We start from the raw sequence: 22,789 nt of genomic DNA, 5'->3' as shown, positions 1-22,789 counted from the left end.
TGCAGCAGCTGTGAAGTTTTCCTGGGTTGTACTGCCCCCTTCTGGAGACAGCTATTAATTGCTGGAGGTCGGCTCCACAGCAACAGTTGTTGCCAGAGAGTAGGGGCTGTGTCAGTAACAGGTGACCATTTTTGTGATTAAAAATTGTTTCGAACTTGTAGGCGAACATTTGTAGAGAAATTATGGCTGGAAAAGGAGGCTTGATAAAACTGGACCTTGGTGTATTGAGCTCTGAGCAGCAAGAGAAACTGCGACAGTTCAAGGTAACGTTAAATTAACATTGGACAGATTTTACATCGCTAACCTACATTAGCTAACGCTAGCTCACATTAACACCTGCAGCTAGATTGTGTATTGTTATGTTGTGCATTTGCGGGCCGGGGTCATGTTTAATGGTTTCCTTTAATTTTAGATCAAGACGAGAATCGACAATGAGAATTATTTAAGGTCCCATCCAGAAGTGAAATTATTGATGGGCGACTTTATGAGGTAACTTTAGCTTAGCTCGTCTTTTGTTTTTAATAGTTGATCTTGCTCAGTGAGACGCTACAGTAGAAGTTGAAACAAACCCCACTAAGAAACAACAAGACCAGCTTTTGTAAACAGGTTGTAGTTTGTTTTATTAGCTACAGAGCTGCTCCCTTTTCTTTACCAGCTAATTGTCACTTTTACTAACTAACTATAGGCTAGTTAAGACAGTGAGTTATCAGTAGTAACAGTATATAGTTTTACATATGAACGAGAGCTTTACCATGTTTCACACAGTTTAATAATATACAATACAAATTAGTAGTGTCTCTTGTTTTACATTAAAAAAAACAACAAAGTGAGAGAAACACTGTGCTAAAAGTCTAAACTAAAGCCTTCATGATCAATCGTTGATCATAATGGCTTTAATTTAAATGTATGTGTTTGGGCTATATTTGCAAAAAGAAACTTGTTGAAACGTGAAACTTATTTTGACACAATCGTCTCTTGTAGTTCTACTATTCCATTGTGTAGGTGTAGCATACTTTACCACTGCCTTCTGTGGTATTAATTTCAGTTCTGAGTTTGAATGGTAACTTTAAGCCTCATTTGTTTAATTTTAAGGGCAATAAATGCTTTGCATATGCACATAGGCTATTTGTGAACCAAACAATTAAGAGTAATTTACCAGTGTTTCAAAAAGGTATTGTCCTGTATATTTTACTATGCTTGAGATATTGCATAAACATTATACAACGTTTCTGGAGACGCATATCACAGATGTTGTGTGTAAAGTCAATTTGTTGTTTTTGTTCTGTGTGGGATTTGTTGTCTGTAACAAAATATAAAAAAAATCACTAGCCTTATCCTTTAAAATAAGAGAATGGATATAATTGTATAATATCTGCAGTTGATCACCTCTTTATGTGAACCTTTAGTTATAAACCAACCGGGGGAGCCTTCTTCATAGACATACGGTTGTTGTTCAGTTATTTATGTCCATCCTCCTCTCTCAGAAAGGTACTTCTTAAAAGACCTGCTAACCTCCATGAGTTTGCTGCAGGTGAGCTGAGCATGTATATACACACACACACACACACAGTACATGGTTATGGTGTAATTTTATTGTTGGTTGTAATGGTATTGTAAGGATAATGTAGAATAATAGATAATGTAGAAGTCTAATCCAATGAAAACACCAGATCAAGAATGAATTGATCCTGCTACCAAGTACCGTCTGTGTAATCAGAGTAGTTCGTTAGAGATTCAGACCACTGTTGTCATCCAAAGACGATTAAAAAGTACTTCACTGAGCCACACTGTCCTGTCCTGGTAATGGAAATGCTCACTAGCCTCCTAAATGCGTATGAATCCACACCTCAACGTCCCTAACAAATCCAATATTTTGTTCTGTTTGAGTTTGAAAATTACAGTGCCCAGTTGTTTGAGGGATTTACAGATTCTTTTTAATGGGCTAGTGCCACTGATGGTAGGGACTTCAGAAATTATGAGACAGATGCTGGCACATGGAATAACACCAGCCTTATCCTGTAAATGGACCCCATGAAGAATGGTTGATACTGAGGAGATAACTAACGGGGATCCATATAAACAATGCTGTTAACACCCACACAAGGATAATCTCACCCACTATCCCATGTCACTGGTCTTTTTCAGATCACTTCACCAACCCAAACCTTCATGCAACTATTGGCTCCAGAGTGGAAGGAAACTGTGGCATGGAGTGAAACACGCCAACAGTCATGGTGCTGTGTGGTTGTTCTTTCTGTTCAGAGCAACACATGTATGGACTTGAATTTAGTAAAAATGAAGATGCTACAGTAATAAGTTTGTTAGTCTACAGATGCAGGAAGCCAGCTAACAGGGAAGATGTTAATGTGCTGTTCCTAATGAGTTTAATGAGAAGATGATACCCTGTGGACATTGCACAATGTTTGACACATCACCTGCATAACTGTGTGGGGACATTGCTACTGTTTCATGTTTACCAGCTTTCTGCATGAAGAGTAAATGTACAGTAGTTTGTTTCTTTTCTTATGTGTTTTTGGCTATGTAATTGTATGTGAGTAATACAGCTCGGTATTGGGTTGTGGTGTGTGGGTTATTGAGTCCCAACCGTCTTTTATGACTTTTAATTTGAAGTGATAAGGAAATGATTACAGACTGCTCCTCCAAACAGTGTTCGATCTGTTAGCCTGTCCTTCAGGATTGTGTATCATTGTCAGAGTTTTCGGTCTATAGTGTTTTTAGAAAATGATTAGAATGAAAGCTGTAGTTTCACAAATGATGAAAACACTTAAATGACCATCTTCCCTTTGGCAGGGATGAGTTTATTGGTTGACATGAGAATTTGTTATTTAAAATGGATATCTCATATGATTCATAATCTCAGCCTGTTGATCTCTCTCTCTCCACACACACACACACACACACACACACACAATGTTTTAATAACATGCACCTGCTTTGTCTCAGTTGAGAAGAGGTAACCACCCATCCAGCTCCCATCAGAAGTGGGAGAGCCAGAGGAAGAACAACCACATCCTCACGTTGTCCACATTCTGTGTTTTAATTGCTTTGTTTCTAAAGTCTACTAGGCAGGAGAGACCAAGTCTGTAAGTAACTAATTTTTCTTCTTTTTGGGAGTTGAGATTTGTTAATTTTATGCAATGTTTAAACCGTAATGCTGACAAAATAACAGGCATGATACGTGTTACTAGATTTGTGTGTATTCTTGATAGATGACTACCTTTTAATATCATGTTAATTACAATAAGTAAATATATTTGTCAATCTTGTTTGGCTTTACAAGAGACCCTTCAAGATTTGGGGATGTAATTAAATTATTCTAGTAATACTAAAATTGCTCAGCCATTTGTGGTCATCTTGTGCACAATTAAGAGGTCAAATCAATGCAAAGCAAATAATTAAATGTTGGCAAAATGCCAACTCAAGGGACCTCAAACGGGGTGCAGTGAGAAATTCTAATATGCTTCTGGAGAAGTGATTGAGGAAGAGAAGTCAGCAAAGATGTTATGCAGTGTTCCCCTGTACAAACTGTGACCTTGTTTTTCATAGCAAGTTATCAGTCCACAAAATTTCCCACAGGATGTGAGTAATGGAGATGGTGCAGTAATTAGGGAGGTATGATAACAAATCCTCAGAGGACGATGTTATGTCAGTAAACTGTTGGTGGCTTGCATGGAGACGGGCTCCATTACAGCTGGAGAGCTAATAAGAAAATTCAACTAATTCTCATGTCATGGAAATGAAACTCCATAGAGAAATATAATTTTAAAAGGTAAAGGTAAAACTCACTTGTAGTCTAAATGGTGTCATTTTCAACAGGCAGGCAGGCGTTTATACCATGGCTCCAAATCGGGGAACATTATTATGTCTTCTCATTGTGGCCTGTGCAACCTCAGGTGAGTAATAACACCATCACATGTCTGCTTATAACTGTCAGCGCCGCTTATGTCTACACGAAGTATAATTGTTACTGCTGTATCTGCTCAGGTAAGGCCCTCAGTATGTTACCTGAAATGAAAAATGAGTTCATGGACATTACCAAAAGACTGGTATGTAATTTCTTGAATACATACTTTGAGTTTCTTATCTAAGAGTATATGCAAAACTGTTAATGTTTTATACACATTTCAAGCCTATCACAGTTGAGGATTTAGATTTTTTCTGTGACAGCTGACCTCATTAAATTTATTAGTCATATTTTCTTAGCGCCCTGAGACTGAAAACATGCATATTTTATGCAGGACAGCAATGAGTATATGTAATAACTTGTACTGTAGTAGCCAAATTCTGTTTAATAGTGCACTGTAAATCACATCCTGTTGTGTGGCCAGAGAGTAAATGGTGCAAAAGTTAGGGTTAGCACTTTATAATACAGCTTGTATTTGGTAAATGTACTTTTGTTGTATGAATGAAATACTAATAAAATACTTAATGGTGGTTACAGTACATGTAGTTACTGACAGGTGACAAATTAAAGGAAAAATCTGAAATGAGTGGTCTCTTCTAGGATGATAGTGCCCCCATTCCTAGGACACGAGGGGTTACTGAATGGTTTAATGAGAATGAAATGATATGAATCAGTTGCTGTGGCCTTCAGTCACCGGATCTCAACCCAGGTGAACACATATGGGAGATTTTGAAGTGACAAGTCTCCACCACCATTATTAAAACACCCAATGAGGGAATAGCTTGTGGAAGAATGGTGTTCATCCAGTAGAGTTCAGAGACTTCAATAAAAATGTGCACTGAAGCTGTTCTGGTGGCACATGGTGGAACAACAGATTACTGAGACACTTTATTTGAATTTTCCTTCAATTTATCACTCGTCTAATATGTTTTAAACTGTTTCCATTGTTGGACTGTTAACTTGGTAATAACCTGAACCTATATTTTGTTTTATTCATATAGTGTATATCCAGTACACTATATATATTGAAGTCCTGAAGTATCTTGTCATCAAGCTCAAATGCTCTTCACATTCTAGTACAGTAATTTACAGATTTTAAACAATTAAATTATGATCTTTGTCCTTTCTCTTCAGGTGATGAAGTGCCAGAGTAAAGGTGATATGACACTCGAGACACTTTCTTATAATGTGTGTCTGTGAGAGAGCCTTTGCATGCATTTTAAGTTCTAGACAGAGCTAATGCATTGTACAAAGGCTAAGTCCAGTGAGTATTTAAATGCTGTATGCTTGTGTGTATTACAGGTGTTCTCTGTAGTACGAGTCCCAACTAATGCATGGCAAATGCTCAGACCAGTTCTTCCACCTATAAATCTAAATGGGTTTCTATATTGCAGGATACCAGGTCCCTAAGATGATGCTGCTGAACAGTATCTCCAGTAACAGGTAAGTCTGTATGTGTAGCTTTGGTTATTTGAAGAGTCAACAAATGTTTTATATTTTTTGTATCTGTGCAAATGTTTAGCCACTTTTGATCAAGAGATTTATTTGCTTCAAGCTGAAAAATGTGAGTAGGGGCCAGTTATTGTCAGGACACCCCAAGCAAGGCATTCGGTTGTGGACTATGGTTACACTGTGTAGGACGTGAAACTCAGTAAATAATTTTTTTTCTTTTAAACTTGCTGAAAAAGTACAAAAGGGCTCTGTTGAATTTGTCTGGATAACCAAAGAATCCCTAATCCTGACCCTGGATAAGAAGATGATGATGGATGAATAATCAACAACTAAATGAAAAAAGAGATTCAAGGCACTCTTCTAGCAATGAATACAAAGCAGGCCATAATAATGTCAGATCAATTTCCATGCAGAGGTCATCAAATGAAAATTATTCAAAGTGCCCATAAAAGAGCTCAGTCTAGATCTGAACTCTTTGAGACAAAGAAAAGCAAATCCTCAGACATCACGACTATTTGTTACTAAATATAGTTATTTAGCTAATTCTATAATAATGTTTTAGTCCTTTTATGTGAATTTAAAATGTTTTTTTTGTTGTTTTTTTTGATGTAGAGAAAATGTTTTTGATGTGTATTTAGTGCAGATGATATTCTCTTGTGGTTTTTGCTCCATTGTTGTGCAGCAGTTTCTTCTCTGTGGGGTTGGTGGAGCGTTTGTTCTTTGTCATCAGTGGGATCATGGTTTCCTGTTGTCATCGGGTGTTTGTAATTACCTCGTATCTGCTTATGGGAAACCCACGTATTGTAGTTTACACTGTGAAGAAGGCAGTTTTATTCCACTACACGTGGGCTGTAACCCACATCTGAATATGACCTGTTTTTTAATCCTCATCATGAGAGCCATCTGAGTAAAGGCTTTTTATTCATTTTTAGAAGAGTTTGTTGGATTTTTCTTTTTGGTCCCTTTTCCCAGAACACATTTGACATACTGTAACTGAAGTGAACTTTCTGAGCTCTCTAGTGTCTAATTTTTTTATTTTTTTATTTTTCTCCTAAATGCAGCTTGAGGTTTAAAACCATTTCTACTCACCAGCTCTTGTTTCCATTCTTCTTTCTCTTTTAGTACTTTGCCTTTGGAAGACAAAAACACTGACCCATCAAACACCCTCCTATCCTGAATTCCTGGAGTCCTGAATTCAGTCACACTAGGCACAAACAAAGACTGGCCGATTCCCCATGGATGGTTCAGATAAAATGGTGTGAATACACGTGCACACATAGTGATCCACACATGGCTGCACACATAAATTACATTCACAAGATGTATTCACAACAGTAGTAAAAAAAAAAAAAAAGTGAACAAAACATGTAACTCATTTTGTTTATTTCTTACTCTGGGTAAGTGGTTAGTCTTTGATTATCTGTAGTACAGAAATGATGATTTTATTCATTGATATGTTGTATGTGTGACTGACTTGCACACTTCAGTTTTCTTCTTTCTCTCTGTCTCTTTTTAGATAAACAAGATGTGGAATTGCAGCCACCTTTCAAACATGATCAGGCTGATGAGGAACTCCTCTGTACACTGACATCAAGATCTTAACAAAAACATAATCCACCTATTTAATGCTGCTCTCCGTCAGTCTAATCATACTTACCATTGGTCTCATTTCCGCTGGAGGCATGTGCATGTTATATGGGAGCCATTTTGGGCCCTCTGTCCTGGACAATTTTGACCACACCGGGCAAAAAGAACATGAGCTCAGATGACTATGACACACTGCTAAACCTGCACTACAGGGCATGCCTTGTTCAGAAATGTGCCTCCCTATCATTGTAGATGAGGAAAATATGAAAAATGTGCGTGTGTGGTAATAAAGTAATTTCCCTTTCATTTAGCAACCTTTCCTAAAATGACAGATATTCTCTGGGTTCCAGAATGAAATTGCTGCAGGACGTGTATCATCCTGTGTCTGAGGCTCAAAGAACCTCCGTGGCAAAATGGGCCAAACAACAGATCATTCAGAACTACTTCATCTGTACAATGAAGCCATCATCGGACTCAGACTTGAGTAAGAAATGAGTTAAACCCATTAAGTCAGAAACCACTTTCTGTGATAATATCTGACAAAACGGGGAACTACAAGCAATTTAAAGAGCAAGAAGCTGCAGAGGAAAAAAGGCAGAAGTCAAGGGTGAACCGAGAATCTGAAATAAAGCCAGATGAAATGAACAAAGGCAGGAGACCATGAGGCAGATGCAAATCCTGCAAAGCATATTGAAAAAACATGTCACTAAAAACACACAGGCAGGAGAAAATGTGAGATTTAAATAAGTATGGTTTCACATAGTCTAGACATTAAGAGGGGATTTTAGTCCAGGAAGTCATGCAAATCACAGCTTTACAGGCTGGTGAAAGTCTCCAGCATTGACTGAAGCAGATTGGAACATCACTATATAACTGTGCTGGTGACAGTTATTGCTCATCAGTACTTATGAGATCCCCACACAGAGAGAGAGAGAATCTTAATGAATTGGTGTGATGCCTTGTTTCCTGACTGTTTTCTATTGAATACTAACATGACTTGTAACAGGGTCATTTATTCTAAAGAACTTGGGAAGCGCTGCAAACCTTCCTTGGAATGGCTGAACTCTGATGCAGTGGCCACGATGGGGACTTGCGTACCTCACCCACTTAGCACCAGAGGATATTGATTTGTGTCCCCAAAAAAGGTGAGGGGGTGCTCAGAGAAGGATAAAGAGACAATTAAAATGAAAATAGCAGATAAGAAGACATTAATTGGTGGCTCTGTTGGTTCGTTTCCTTTTGATTTGTCCACTAGCTATGTGAATTTTTCCACTCAGACCAGTTCAGTTCCACCTTGAGCAAGGCAACCAAGATCAAGCCCAGCCTGGGCATGAAGCTTCTTGAAAAAATTCAAGGGTGCTTAAGTGGAAAGGAGTATTTAACACAGTATGTAGACGAGTGTGTGTTCCTGAATGAATGTGTGTACATGAGGGTATTAAAACTGTGTGCATTAGAACACTACTGGAAAAGAACCTAGCCTAACTTTCTCAAAATGATTTTCACATGTCCACTGGTGAGGATAAAATATCCCTGTGGTTTCTGTTCACTGTGTACTCTGTATGTCACACCACTGTTGTTCTGTTGTTGAGTGCTGTTGTGTTTTGGGGTTTTGAAGTTAGGAAAGGTCCTAAACGATATGAGAGCTTTGTTACACTCCATCATTATAAAGGAAAGAGATACAGTACATTTATGACAAGTATTTTGTATACACATGAATGTTTTTGCCATTACAGCTGGATTACATTTCAAGGCTGGAATAATTACTACTGTACATTGTTGCCTCTGAACCTCCTCAGGCTTGGTTCGCTGGCTTGTTATTACTTTGATACTCCAGACTTGACTTCTGACCTCAGCAAGGAATTACTCTCTCAGCTTGACAACTGCAACTGCAGGCGGTGAGTACGGAGAGAGAAGCAGGACATAGCGGCTGGTTCCTTTAACACTGATTAAGGCCAATTGGGTTTCTGATGAGGACGGTCTTTGGGGAAAAGCAGAGAGAATGTTAGATCAATATACTGTAAAAGCTCTGAGAGAACATACAGTATATTATCTGAAAAAGCAATGTTATCAGTGATGACATTTGTATTAAATGTTCCCTGTAGCTTCGTAAGGATGCAGATCCCTCGGAGCTGATGCAGAGGATGGATGGCCCTTTGCTTCAAAGCATTTCCCTAACCGACCTGAAAAAAGCAAACATCACCTCTTTGGACCAAGTGGAGAATAAAACCTGGAGTTGGCCACAGGTAAACCTCATTACCTCCTCTTTCCCCATCTTGCCCCGCACTCACCCAGAGGGCTCTGCTCTGCCTCACCAATGTACATATACAGTGCCTTGTGAAAGTATTCGGCCCCCTTGAACTTTGCGACCTTTTGCCACATTTCAGGCTTCAAACATAAAGATATAAAACTGTTATTTTTTGTGAAGAATCAACAACAAGTGGGACACAATCATGAAGTGGAACGAAATTTATTGGATATGTCAAACTTTTTTAACAAATAAAAAACTGAAAAATTGGGCGTGCAAAATTATTCAACCCCCTTAAGTTAATACGTTGTAGCGCCACCTTTTGCTGCGATTACAGCTGTAAGTCACTTGGGGTATGTCTCTATCAGTTTTGCACATCGAGAGACTGAAATTTTTGCCCATTCCGCCTTGCAAAACAGCTCGAGCTCAGTGAGGTTGGATGGAGAGCGTTTGTGAACAGCAGTTGTCAGTTCTAGTCTCTCGATGTGCAAAACTGATAGAGACATACCCCAAGTGACTTACAGCTGTAATCGCAGCAAAAGGTGGCGCTACAAAGTATTAACTTAAGGGGGCTGAATAATTTTGCACGCCCAATTTTTCAGTTTTTTATTTGTTAAAAAAGTTTGACATATCCAATAAATTTCGTTCCACTTCATGATTGTGTCCCACTTGTTGTTGATTCTTCACAAAAAATAACAGTTTTATATCTTTATGTTTGAAGCCTGAAATGTGGCAAAAGGTCACAAAGTTCAAGGGGGCCAAATACTTTCGCAAGGCACTGTAGGGATACATACAGACAGCCCTAAACATAAAGCCCCTAAAGGGCCGCCACAAGCTGCCAGTACAGCTTCAGGGCCCCGTGGCATAAATCTCCAAGTGTATGAGACTCTACTAGAGCCATAAATACCGTTCTTTCATAAGTTATTCCCTCACTTGGAGCTTTGGTGGTGGTGGTGGTGGAGAGCACGGTCAAGCCCAAAAACTACTGTAGGCGTTCAGCTGGGTTGACATTAGGCAAGTGTGAAGGCCCTGTATGGGGTCACCTGCATGCTTATATTTCTGTATTTATTCATGGTTTTTCTATAAATTAGCTGTCTGTACCTATGTCTCCACAACTACTGTATTAGTATGACTTCCTGAATCCAGTGGGTACACACATATGACACTAGCCTGAGGTATTTGCTATACATTTGTAGGGGACAAATATATCCAGTGGTCAGGCTGGATATATTTGTCCCCTACAGAGGATGTGTTCAGGCTCGGGCCACTCTTGTGTGAGCTCCCTCCTGCCCAGCTGTGCCTCATGGCCCCTGATGTCCTCAACGCCAGCCTCAAGGCTGCAGCTTCTTGCCAGCACATTCCTCAGCGCCACAGGGCAGAATTGATTCAGCTAGTCATCCAGACTTTTGGGTAGGACACACTGCCTGGAAACACTGAAGTCACTGCAAGACTGCAATGTATCAGTCTCTTGTGAACAAGGAAGAGCCCAATACATTGTTTTCAATATTCTCCAGGGATCCATCTGATTGGACACCAGAGACTATGGAAGCACTGGGTCCTCTCCTGCTTTTGGATGATAAGGTCACATCTGCTTTGCCCAATAAGGTGTGTATCTTTTGTCCAAGTGTCTAGTGTTTGCATCTCCACTTCTTCGCATCAATACATCATCAATGTCAAAATTAAGAGGGAGTTGAGAGTACTCCTGTTTACCATGAGTCATGCCTTTGTTTTTTATGATACCTTTTGTTTGTTTCCCCTCTCTGCGTCTCTGATAGCCATGGATGAAGGACGTCCTCTATTTCCTGAAGTCACAACTGCCAATAGCCTCGGACGCCCTGAAAAGGAAACCCTTTGATCTCACCATTACCACAGCAAATGCAGCACACAAAAAGAGAGAAAGTGGGGAAGAGACATTTTGTGTGTGATTTTGTTTTTTTGTTTTGCTCTTGGTTCCTTATACTGCATAACTGGTAGAATCGTAGTGTACAGCAGCCCTGAGAGCTCAACACACCATTTGATTTGATTTGATTTATTCTTTCAAGCATGTAAAGACAGTTGATATGTCAACACACATAATTTTACACATATCCAACAAATGCTAATCCAATATCAATTTGCTTATACCTAGTACATGCTTGAATGGAGTAGGAAGAAGTCAGACTTATCCAGTCCTACCCCATGACATCATCTTACCATCATTGGTTTGCAAGCAGTATCTCTACATAAATAATTCTTTTCTACACCACACAAGTAATATACTAAAACCATACTATAAGAAAACACATTGAAATTGACAAAATGAACACACTTCAGGCAAATTATCAACACAGGAGCAGCATTTAGAAAAAAAGTGACCCCACAACTAAATTGTGAAAAGAGGTGTAAATACAGAAATCACAAATAAATACTGAAAACAACCAAACGGTGTAATACAGCATACAGGAACACCACCAGGTTAACAGTGCATATCTAGAATATTATTTATTGATATTTTATCATGCAGTCAGAATGTGCTCACTTTCCAGCATCACTAATGGTGATAGTCGTCTTCATGTGTGTCCCTGTGTCTCAACTGTGTTCATCACTTTTTAGTGTCCCCTGGAAACCGTTTTGGTTGCTGTCTGTGCTGTTTGCAGTGTTGCAGATTGTTTTGTAAAAGCTGCACATGTGGTGAAGATTTTTGTCTGTTAACATGTTATCTCAAGTTGCAGTGCCCTGGGCTCTCAATTTATTGTACATTTCTGTTCTCACCCATAACGTCTCTCTTTCTGTCCCTCTCAGCTGACAGTGCCACTAATAGCAATGCTAACAGTACCGGCAACACTCGCAGTGGTAGCAATAATACTGTAGTACCAACTGTGGACCTGATTGAACATTTGGGAATGTACAACAACCATTGGGTGGCTGCACTGCTGGATATGATGAGAAATGAAACCTTGATTAATACTGTAGACATACTTCCCTAACTATGATGCGGACCAAGTGGCCATCCTCAGGAAAAAAGCAGCTGAGGTACAGTAGAGTCACTGACCTTGAATCTGTTCATTCAGGGAGCAGTGGTGCAGTGATAGAAAGCCAGTTAAAAAAAATTTCCACATTCTAACATTTGTGGTTCATTTTATTCTTTAAATTTAATTGTGGGGTTGATGGTGAGGCCACTGCAATAAGGAACTGTATGAAAATGACTATCGTGGGCAGGGCGGCTCACTTTTTAAACAAAGCAAGACCCTCCTGGGATTTAGTAAAAATTTCAGTGGGCCCTTAGAAAAAAATCTTCTGCCCTAATATAGAAAAGTGTACTGTAAAATACAGTATTCTGATGACTACCAATATCCAAGGTCAGCTCTCGCTGAAAATGGCATTAAGAACATTTTAAGGTTGTAATTGCATGTATCCGTACTGAACGTCTAGATTTTATGTTCACCACAGATATTGTTTGAGTACAGTCACCTTTCTGAGGAAGTCTGATTTGTTTGAGTTTATGTTTCTGTAGGCCCAGTGTCTCAGATGAACGAGACTGTGGCAGTGCAGCTCGGCTGTATAACTCAGGGCTTCTCCAACTCAGAACTGGAGAATCTCCCATTCTCACTGGAGTCTCTGGAGGAATTTGCCCAATGTCCGTGGAATCGGTCACAGGTGAAGTATAGAAACAGTGTTGCATTCTCATCACTATTATACTGTTTATACTCGTGATGATCACTAATCAGGATGACCTGTTTCAATAGATAAGGTGTATATGGAAGGCTGCTGCTAAATACTGTATAACAATCTGACGGTCAGATCAGCTGGGGGCTCCAGAGATGGTCGCACTCAACTGGTTCCTCTGTGGCTTCAACACCAGCAAGTTGTACCAGCTCAACAAGGAAGCTCTCAAGTTTGTGCAGTTCACAGAACTTCACAACCTACTTTATATCCAATTAAATTGTCATACAAATTGATGGAATGAGGGTGTAGCCACACTGAAGCAACCGGTGATTTTAGATCATTAGAGGGGAAAGAAATGCATTATGTCAAATATTTAGTCTAGTTATATTATACACCCACCACTGCAGGTAATGTGAAAAATAAACATGAAATTCTATTGTCACATTTAGCTAAAAGTGTTAAGAACTTGTTGTTGTAAAAACTTGTTTTCATCCCTTCAGTCATTCTCTAATGCTCAGCTGGGGAATATTGGTCCTGACAATGCAGCCATGGTAACTGCTGAACAACAAAATGCCCTGACAGAGTGACAGATCAGCAAAAAGGCATTCTTCAAAGGGCTGCGACTGGTGTTGCTGTCCAAACACAAACAGCCAGTCAGGTAAGAAGACCCATATACACTGATCTAAATTCACACAGATAATTGTCATCCAGCTCTACAGTCCAGCTCAGCTCTACATTGCATGTAAAGTACTTCAAATTAGTAGCTAGCTCCACCTTTACCAGCTGTAATATTAAATGTGATGTACACAATAATGCATTAATTATATTTTAACAGTATGATATACATTAATGTTAAATGTGCTTGAGTACTTTCACTTTTTATACTTTAAGTATATTTTGATGCAAATATTTCTGTACCTGTGGAAAAATATGGACTTTTACTTGAGTGTGAATGGTCATCTATCGGTCAGCTCTGTGACAGACTGTTGACCTGTCCAGGGTGTACCCCATCTCTAACACAGTGTCTGCTGGAACTGGCTCCAGTCGCCCTGCAACCTTTACAGGATTTGTGGTATAGATAATGGATGGATGAACTTTTACTTGTAACTGAGTACTTCTACACCGTCTAATTTCTTTCACTAAAGTAAAGAATCAGCATACTACTTCTACCGCTGCATAAACAAACCTAAAAGGACAGTGAATATTGGACTTCTATTTACAGTCCACCTAAACACAACTCCAAATAAATCTTTGTGTGACTCCATATCTGCTGGATATGTAAAGGCAACTTTTTGTTAACACCATATCAAATATATCAGTGTTCATATCTATGGTGCTTTTTTTTTTTTCTTGCTGCCCCAAGGCAAAGTGAAGAATTTAGAGTTTAGCTGGTTTAAACGAAATCTGCTCTTTCGAAACTCGGTGGATCCAGTGTGATCAGATTTTGTTCAGAGAGAAATGAGAACATAAGCATACAACTCATTTACATTTCAAAAGTATGTGACATCACTGGTTATCAACAGAGCCCTGCCTCTTGAAAATGGCACAGAAAAACAGAGGTAGAAGAAGTACTCGGGATGCCTTACTTGCGTAAAAGTAGCAATACAACAATGTAAAAAATACTGTTACAAGTAAAAGTCCTGAATACAAATGTTAAATGTTAGCATCAAGACATACTTAAAGTACTACTAAGAGTAAAATGAGTCATTATGCAAATTGAAACATTTAATGTATATCATATTGATTATAATTATTGATGTATTGTTGTAAAGGTGCTAATGTTAACTGCCTTATATACTAATATTCTGAAGTACTTTATATACACTGAATGTTACCATCAGAAATGTTTAATTTTTCAGAGTTTACTGTAATTTTTGTATCATCTGGTTCTGAAAAGTAATTAGTAACCTATGTTAATGTAGTGGAGTAAAAAGTACATTTGCCTCAAATGTAGTAAACCAAAGCAGCACAAAATGAAAATGCTCAAGTACAGTACAGGTACCTCAAAATTGTACTTAAAAACAGTACATGAGTAAATGTACTTACTTTACACCACTGGAAAAATAATTACAGGTTTTTATGTAAAATAACCAAAGCCAGCAAACTATTTACATAAGTAAGAAAATAGTAGGAATATTTTAAAAACAAAATTTATGAACTTTAAGGATTCTTGTAAAATAAATCTTCACATTCAATCAGTCTCATCCAGGAGCTCCATCCCTGAGTGTCAAGGGGAACTTATCCTTCATGTTGCCTCTGCTGCTTCTCCTCATGGAGCTCCTGCTGCTGCGAGACACCACATCTAAATGGAAACCCTGCAGAAGCTTGAGCTCACCACACACAAAAACTTCATCTTCTAAGAAGTTAGAATTATAAAGTACTACCATTTAATTCTTCATGTTTATCTTACTTGTGATGAAGACAGGTTTCAGAGCTCATTCTAGTGAGTGTAGTGTGCACAACATAGTGTAATCCAATAACCTGGTAAGCATTCTCTGATTGCCTTTTGTCAGTTTGAATTTTAAATATTCTGTCTCTATATATTTGAGAAAGTATATTTTAATAAAAGACTGTCCTCAGATCTCATTATTTTGATACTGTTCTTAAAAATTTGACAGTAATAAATGGTTAAATTCAAATGTTTACTTAATTAAAATGTTAAAATGGCCCTGGGAGACAAAACCAAGTTAAAACAAGACAGAGTACCAGTTTTTATTAATCTGTTAACATTTGGTTAGAAATTGTCCTGTCAATGTAAAAACAAAACAGGTTAAACAATGTGTTAAAGCGTAGGATAATCTCCTGAGAAAGTAACCAGCACATACAGATATCAATGCATGGATCTTAGCTCAGACTAAGGATTCTGCCCTCCAACAACCTGTCACACATGAACAGCCAGAAAACGGGCAACTAAACAGAAATTACATACAGTATAAACATGGCGCACTCAATCTTTTAAGAACCCAATACAACATATACCGAGTTGTCTTTCAGACCTCTTTGTGTCTTGGGACAGTTTTGTTCAGTAGTTCTAACTTTTGGGTTTAAGTCTAGTTTTGTGTACTTCTGTGTAAGTGAATTCCGAGATGACAACTCTCTAGATAACAGCTTGTTTACCTGAGCTGAAGTCATTCATATACGTTTTTTTTCTTTTGCGGTGCCTAAGAGTAAAGAAAATTAATCAAATCTTTAACATGTTCTCCTGTTCTTAAGAAAAATGATCACATACAAACTGATCTTTTCTTTACAGTAATTTCATAAAGCAATCTTTAGACAAATATAGGCTTGCATACCAGTAAGCAAAGGACAAACATTTAGTTCCATCTCTTGCTCACAGAGAAAGAATAAATCAGTTAATCTGATGTAAATACAGTACATTCCATTTGAAATGGTATTAAACAGTTTACCATTAATTTCAGTGACTATGAAAGTTTTACACCTGTAGCTACAAATTGTGTTCGCTAAGTTATTGCTAACCATTTTCTGAAGATTAGTGGAAGTTTTAGATTGCATTTCTATCTTCCAGAATGTTACTGGTCCACATTTATTTCAGTACATTAAATATAAACATGCAGAGAAACATTATCAATAATTATTTTAAAAACAGGTTCACATGTTTTAAGTCCGTCTTAATTCCAGTGCTGTTGGTCACTGTGTACCCTGTCCATACCCCAAGTGCAGAGGTAACTGATGACTAAATCTAGTTCTGTGCATAAAGAGTCCAAAATTCAGCCAAAGCTAATCTGAAGTCTGCATTCAACTAATCAAGTGGGTATCTTACAAAGTCATCTTAGTACAACATTCTCTGTGTTACTACCGCTCCATTACCGATAAACTCATTACTCAAACACAGTAAAAATTAACAGAAGCCAATGGCTGCCTTTAAAATTTTGAATGAAAATAATACAGTATGTTACCATACAGTATAGTCTTGAAAATGTAAGACAAAGCCATACAAAAGCAACTAAGCAAACATTCAAAACCCCCATAATGATTCTCTAAAAATATATTAATTACTTTAAAGAAATACACCTGGGTTGGCGTTTGAGAACCTCCTCAGTAGGATGAAAATATTGAAGTCAAAACAGACACATTCCATCGCTGTCTGTCAAAATTCAGTGAAAGAGTCACTATGATCACAGTAGGATTTGGTTGCAACATTTACAGCTCTACTGGCCCATTACTGAATGTGGCCACAGCAGTGAACTAGTCAGACCAACTGTGCACTGACTGGGAAGTAGGTCTGATCTCATTAGTAACATCACTGAATGCAGACATGCAGCGTTAGATCCTGAGTGTTGGGGGATGCAGCTGGTTTTTGACCAGAGAATCACATTTGATTGTGTTACAGTCTGCTCACATAAAAACTGTTCTAGCTATCTTTGGTTCAATTAGTGCATAGGTGTGCTAACCTTTTAATTATTTTAAAAAGGCACGTTGCCAGTATTCCTTCATCGCTTACCTCATATTTGCCATCTTAAGTAGTTTTTCCTGCATTTCTTGCATTGATAAAAGCCATACCATGAGTTCTGAAGTGTGTATTCAGATCTGTCGCCTTTTCAAAATGTTTGCCACACACCTTACAGGCCAGTGCGCTCTCCTCTTCCTTCCCCTGAGCTATAGAGGGTTGAGAGGAGGGTGATACTGGTGCAGAATCATCCAGAGAAGTCTTATCATCATGGTTCTTGCCATTCCCAGGGGAGGGTGCTGGGTTCACACTGAGCGCTTGCTGGTTAGCAGTGATGGCATCTCTCACCTTGTGGGTAATGAAGCGGTGGCGTGCCAGGGAGGAGGTGGACGTGAAGCAGGTGCCACACTGTAGACACTGCAGACTGCTATCCTCTGTCCCTCCTCGCCTGTGCTGACTGATGTGCTCCAGGAACACTGCCTGCTCCTCAGTGGTGAAGCCGCAGGGGGCACAGCGGAACCCAGACTCAGAAAGGCAGGAGGGGGCAGGAGCAGCAGATAACCTCAACTTCTTTACAGGACTCCCAACATCTGCGGACTCTTCATCCTGTTCCATCTTCACAGTTCTTCTACGTCTCTGGCGAACCCCTGAACTGCCGTCGTGTTCTGAAGAGCTGTCTGCCTCCTCTCCGCCTCGCTGAGCAAACAAAGACAACTGCTGTTACCAGCATCAACCTCTTCCTGTTGGACTTCTTGTAAGATACACAAAGTGGCGGCTTACCATACATGTGTCCTGGCTCATAGCATCTGCACTATGTCTCAGCTGAACATGTCTCTCCAGCATCACTCTGCTGCCGAACATTTTCTTTCCCTCAGTACATAGCCTACACACACACACACACACACACACACACACACACACACACACACACACACACACACACACACATTTAGTGTGTCTCACTCCTGGCAGAATTATGTAGAAGGTAAAGCAGTAAACTATTTTCATATTTAACTCATTTTTGCAACTTTTAACTAGACAAATGCAATAAAAGATCTGATGATATTGTGCTAATTGTTTTTTTTTCTTCTTCAATGAAATCAACATACCACTCATACCAACTTAGTGCATGCGCCACCTACTGACTATACACGACTACCCCTGCAGTACAACACTGTAAGCTTGATAACGTTACTTTTACATTTTCTGAAACAATGTCTTGAAGGTTTTGGGGGTTTACCATAGCAACCCTCTTAAATAATGGTTTCACTCAGTCAGGCAGTGTGTGGAATACTCACTGGCAGCGGAAACCACGACTCATAACTTTGTGTTTGTCTCTGATGTGGCGTCTCATACTGGAGGTGGTGGTGAAGGAGCTTTCACATTTGTTACAAGGAAACTTCTTCAGAATCTACACAACACAAACACATTTGTATGGCTATATCTATCCATCTTTGACTAACAATTGAACATATAGTGTTGGCAGGGAGTGCTGGGCTTACAAACCTTGCCATGCTGCTCAGCCATATGAGTAATGTAGTCTTCCCTGTCTGTGTAACGTGCATGACAGGGTGCACACTTCCACCCTGAGGCGGCCTTCAACCTCTCTGTCTTCACTTTCTTCTCTTTATCTTCATCCATCCATTCCTCCACATCTGAGCTCTCCAACTTCACTGAAGGTCGTAAATGAGAGGAGACAGCTGGAGGCGAAGGCAACTCTTGTTCTAACGTGGAAGTCTTGTGGGTCTGGCACACAGAAACAGCAGGTAAAAAGAAATAAGGGGGGAAATTGTAAGGTTGAGGGTGTTTTTTTCTTTGTTTTTTTTTTTGTTTGTTTTTTGCCTAAACACTTAATTATATTAGACATAGTACATAAACACTGCTCTACCTTGAAATGGTCCAGAAGAGAATTCCTCTGAGAAAACAGCTTGGCACACTCAGGGCATTTAAACACATGCACCTTCTGATTGATTAAATGAGTATCAAAGTGGACGTACAGCAGGGGCTTGTGGGTAAAAACTGTGTCACACATGACACATTTATAGATCAATCTGTAAAGGAATAAAACCTGGGTCAATTCACTGTAAGAGAACTTTATTTTCATGTTAAAAAAAAAAAAAAAAAAAAAAAAACTTCAAATGCCTTACATCGTCTGTCCTTCAGTGAGTGTTGGATGTTGGGCTGTGATGTGGTTCTGTACGCTGGGGGCAGATTTGAAAGCCATGGGGCAGCTGGGGCATTTGTGGAATGTATCACAATGGGCCTGTTGGATGTGAGACTTCACTGAGTTCATACCTCCAAACACCACCAAGCAACTGGAACATCTGGAGTTAGACAAAGACTAATATGAAAAGACAGAAAGGAGAGAACACTAGGTATAAACAACAGTACACACAGGGAGATATCCCACCTGTATCCGATGCGGCGTGTAAAGTGCAAGCAGATCTCGTCCAGATGTGTTTGAAACCGGGGCTGCTTGACTGTGCCCCCACACTCTGGGCAGATGTGTGGTGCACAGCCTTGGTGGATGCGCTGATGAGCTGCTGCACTGCAGCTGTTGGGCAGGAGCATGGGAGGAGAACACACTGTGCATGCCTGGAGGACAACAGAAGAAAAAATGGCCAAAGAAAACTCATTCTGCATTTCATGAGAAAAAATTTCATTTTTTTTCCTTCATACACACACACACACACACGACTTACAATGGTGTTTGTTGGTTTGATTTCTTGAAAATGCTCAGCCACTTCCTCTTTGCTGCTGAACTGAGCCTGACACTCAGGACATTTATTACTCAAGTACTGCACTGCCTCTCCTCTTATGCAAGGTAGTGTTTGATGCTGCTGGGCTGTTGGGTTAGAGGTGCCCTGGTTTAAAGAGGATGAAGATGATGCTGAGGAGGATGACAGGAGGGATGGAGAGAGCACACCTGAGGAAGAGGAATATAGAAAAAAAAAGAACTTAATCACACACAGGAATCACATCCAAACACAAAAAATGTAATGATGCTGAGTGAGAAACGGTGCTTGCTAACCAACTGCTGTGAGTTCCTGCTGGCTAATCATCTGCTCCACAGGTACAGGTTTCATGACCAGCTGTGAACACTGCATGATCAGGCCTCTCTCCTTGTGCTCTCTGGCATGTAAAAGCAGGCTGCACTTGTTGAAGAAGGCCAACCTCTTGGCACAATGATTACAAGTCACTTCAATTCTCAGAGAACGCCGGTCGTAGTGTCGTGCCAAACTCTGCTCCAGGGCAAAACAATCACCACACTCCAAACAGCGGTAGCCCTGCAAAAGTCATCTTCTTAGATACTGATACACCATTATCAATCAGAGCTATGAAAACTAATGTTGTGAGCTTGTCATGAAATTAGGATTAACAAGATCAATTGAGTTCTCTCAAAGGAATTCTGCCCGTCAAGAATATCATGTGGTTGTGTGAAGATTCTGAACCCAGACTGTCTTCATAATGTAGCGATATCAGATGAGTTATACTGCACACATCCTCTATATTTTTGTTTACCTAAATGAAAACCAAGTCAATATTTTCTTTTAGAAAGTTGAGCTACTTGTCATCAGCCTAACATTTACACTCACTTGTCAGTTAGTTAGGTACAACAAACAGACTAGTGCAGTCCAATACACTGGCCCTGCATTAGATCCTCCCATGATAAAGACGATAATGTCTAGCTTATGATTATTGTGAAGGCTGGAGACTGGTGCTGCTGTGGAACTGTACTTCATTATACAGAGGGGAGCTTCTGTTTTATTTGTTCTTTTTTTTTTTTTTTTTTTTAGCCCAGCGTGAATTACAGTGGTTTCAGAAAGTATTCAGATCCCTTTCATTTTTGCAGAATTTATTGTGGATTCCATTTTTAATGGACACAACTGCCGTTTCTACCCATCATTATACACTTAATTCCCCATCATCACAAAGTGAAACTATGGTGATAAAGTGGTCTGAAAATTAATCAAGACTGTAATCTCTTACTTTCAAAAGTACTCAGACCTTTGTTGTGGCACTCCAGTGTGTTCTGTTTGATTTAATTATCCTTCAGATGTTTCTAGAACTCAACTGGAGTGTGCCTGTTGCAAACTGACTTGACTGGACATAGTCTGGAAAGTCACACACCTGGGTCTATAAGGGCCTTGAATTTACACTGCACTGTCAGGACAAAAACCAAGCCATAAAGTCCAAGGAAGTGGCTGTGGATCTCTGTGATCAAACTGTAGCCAGGCATAGATCAGGGCAAGGATATAAAATGATTTCCAAGGCACTGAGTGTTCCCAGGACCACAGTGGCCTCAATAATTCTGAAATGGAAGAAGCACAGCACAACCCTGACCCTTCCTGGAATTGGCCGTCCAGCCAAACTGGGCATCCAGGCAAGAAGGGTCTTGGCCAGGGAGGTGAGAAAGAACCAAATGGTCACTCTAAAAGAGCTCCAAAAGTCTTGTGGAAAGATAGGAGAACCTGTGCTGGATGGACAACCATCTTTGCAGCACTCCATAAATCAGGCCTTTATAGCAGAGAGGCAAGGCAGAAGCCACTTTTAACTAAAAGGCATGTGACAGCTACACAAGATATAAAGGACTCTGATAACATACGGAAATGGATTGTCTGGTCTGTTGAGATGAAAATCAAACTCTTTGGACAGAACAGCAAGCACCCTGACCTGCAAACAACAGGTACTGCACATCACCAAGCTAACACCATCCCTACGGTCTAACACCACCGGTGGTGGCAGCATCACACTATGAGGTGCTTCTCAGCGGCAGGCACAGGGAGACTGGTAAGATCTGAGGGATGGATAAATGTAACCAAATACAGAACCATCCTTGAGGAAAACCTCCTCCAGAGTACACACAAACTCAGACTGGGGAGACAGTACACCTTTCAACATGACAACAACCTCAAGCATACAGCCAAAACAACTCTGGTGTGGCTTCAGGCCAAGTCTCTAAGTGTCCTTGAGTGGGCTAGGCAAAGCCCAGACTTAAACCCTGTTGAACACTCAAAACTGAATCCACATCACAATAAATTGTGCAAAAAGTAAAGGAGTCTGAATCCACTGTGCAAATAAGGGGTGGACAAAATTATTCTAACACATCAGTATAATGTAGTACAGATGCTTTATTAGACTACATTAGCTTGAGCTAGGTGTACTTAATAAACTGTCAACTGAGTGCATAAAGCTAGATCAACTTGATAATCTGTTGTGGGTTTGTAACATGAGTCCCCTATTGCGGTTTACACATTTAGAGTGGCCACTAATGATAATTTTCATTCCCAATTGTACATATATTTTCTTCATTTATTAATTTGTTTTGTATTTAAAATGTCTGAAAAAAAAGAGAACATGTTCATCAAAATGTCCCAGAGCCAAATATGACATTCATGCAATTCAAAAAATGGCTGAAAGAATTTATCAATTATCAAAATAGATGGCAACAAATTACTGATTGACTAATCATCACTATACACAGTGAGCCTACCTGGGCAGGCAAAGGAATGCCCCACTCAGCAGG

At 39.5% G+C, this 22,789-nt stretch overlaps 2 protein-coding genes and 1 long non-coding RNA gene across 4 annotated transcripts in view; 2 read left to right on the top strand and 1 right to left on the bottom strand.

Annotated features, from left to right (window-relative positions):
* The first annotated feature begins 66 nt into the window (after positions 1-66).
* riiad1 (regulatory subunit of type II PKA R-subunit domain containing 1) lies at positions 67-2,577 on the top strand. The gene is made up of 4 exons (XM_020607255.1): positions 67-263; positions 413-489; positions 1,485-1,531; positions 2,146-2,577. Exons 1-4 carry the CDS (start codon positions 183-185, stop codon positions 2,214-2,216), a joined length of 276 nt encoding a protein of 91 aa, XP_020462911.1. The 5' UTR covers positions 67-182; the 3' UTR covers positions 2,217-2,577.
* Positions 2,578-3,122: 545 nt separating this feature from the next.
* LOC109964161 (uncharacterized) lies at positions 3,123-15,333 on the top strand. Of its 2 annotated transcripts, XR_002275476.1 has the most exons (15): positions 3,123-3,914; positions 5,060-5,081; positions 5,320-5,368; positions 6,500-6,633; positions 6,894-7,236; positions 7,315-7,448; positions 7,988-8,859; positions 9,067-9,207; positions 10,454-10,619; positions 10,724-10,814; positions 10,985-11,126; positions 11,991-12,221; positions 12,703-12,845; positions 12,935-13,512; positions 15,054-15,333. It is a non-coding gene; the product is annotated as an uncharacterized LOC109964161 (long non-coding RNA). The 2 variants fall into 2 exon arrangements; XR_002275477.1 differs by lacking the exons at positions 3,123-3,914; positions 5,060-5,081 and adding an exon at positions 5,094-5,189.
* Positions 15,334-15,552: 219 nt separating this feature from the next.
* znf687a (zinc finger protein 687a) overlaps positions 15,553-22,789 on the bottom strand; it is a 9,796-nt gene continuing 2,559 nt past the window's right edge. The window contains 10 exon segments of the mRNA XM_020607186.1: positions 15,553-17,958; positions 18,043-18,145; positions 18,561-18,673; positions 18,769-19,008; positions 19,151-19,313; positions 19,410-19,586; positions 19,673-19,857; positions 19,965-20,188; positions 20,294-20,549; positions 22,757-22,789. The exon segment at positions 22,757-22,789 is cut by the window's right edge and continues 9 nt beyond it. Of these exon segments, the coding sequence (XP_020462842.1) occupies positions 17,332-17,958; positions 18,043-18,145; positions 18,561-18,673; positions 18,769-19,008; positions 19,151-19,313; positions 19,410-19,586; positions 19,673-19,857; positions 19,965-20,188; positions 20,294-20,549; positions 22,757-22,789 (2,121 nt within the window). The 3' untranslated portion in view covers positions 15,553-17,331.

This window comes from Monopterus albus, unplaced genomic scaffold, assembly GCF_001952655.1.
Source record: "Monopterus albus unplaced genomic scaffold, M_albus_1.0 scaffold84.1, whole genome shotgun sequence".
Lineage (NCBI taxonomy): Eukaryota > Metazoa > Chordata > Actinopteri > Synbranchiformes > Synbranchidae > Monopterus > Monopterus albus.
This window is presented reverse-complemented; position numbering and strand designations above follow the sequence as displayed.

Coding starts and splice junctions, on each gene's coding strand:
- riiad1 (XM_020607255.1), top strand. CDS start 183: ATGGCTGGAAAAGGAGGCTTGATAAAACTGGACCTTGGTGTATTGAGC. Junction 264..412: donor AGAAACTGCGACAGTTCAAG/GTAACGTTAAAT, acceptor CTTTAATTTTAG/ATCAAGACGAGAATCGACAA. Junction 1,532..2,145: donor CCTCCATGAGTTTGCTGCAG/GTGAGCTGAGCA, acceptor GGTCTTTTTCAG/ATCACTTCACCAACCCAAAC.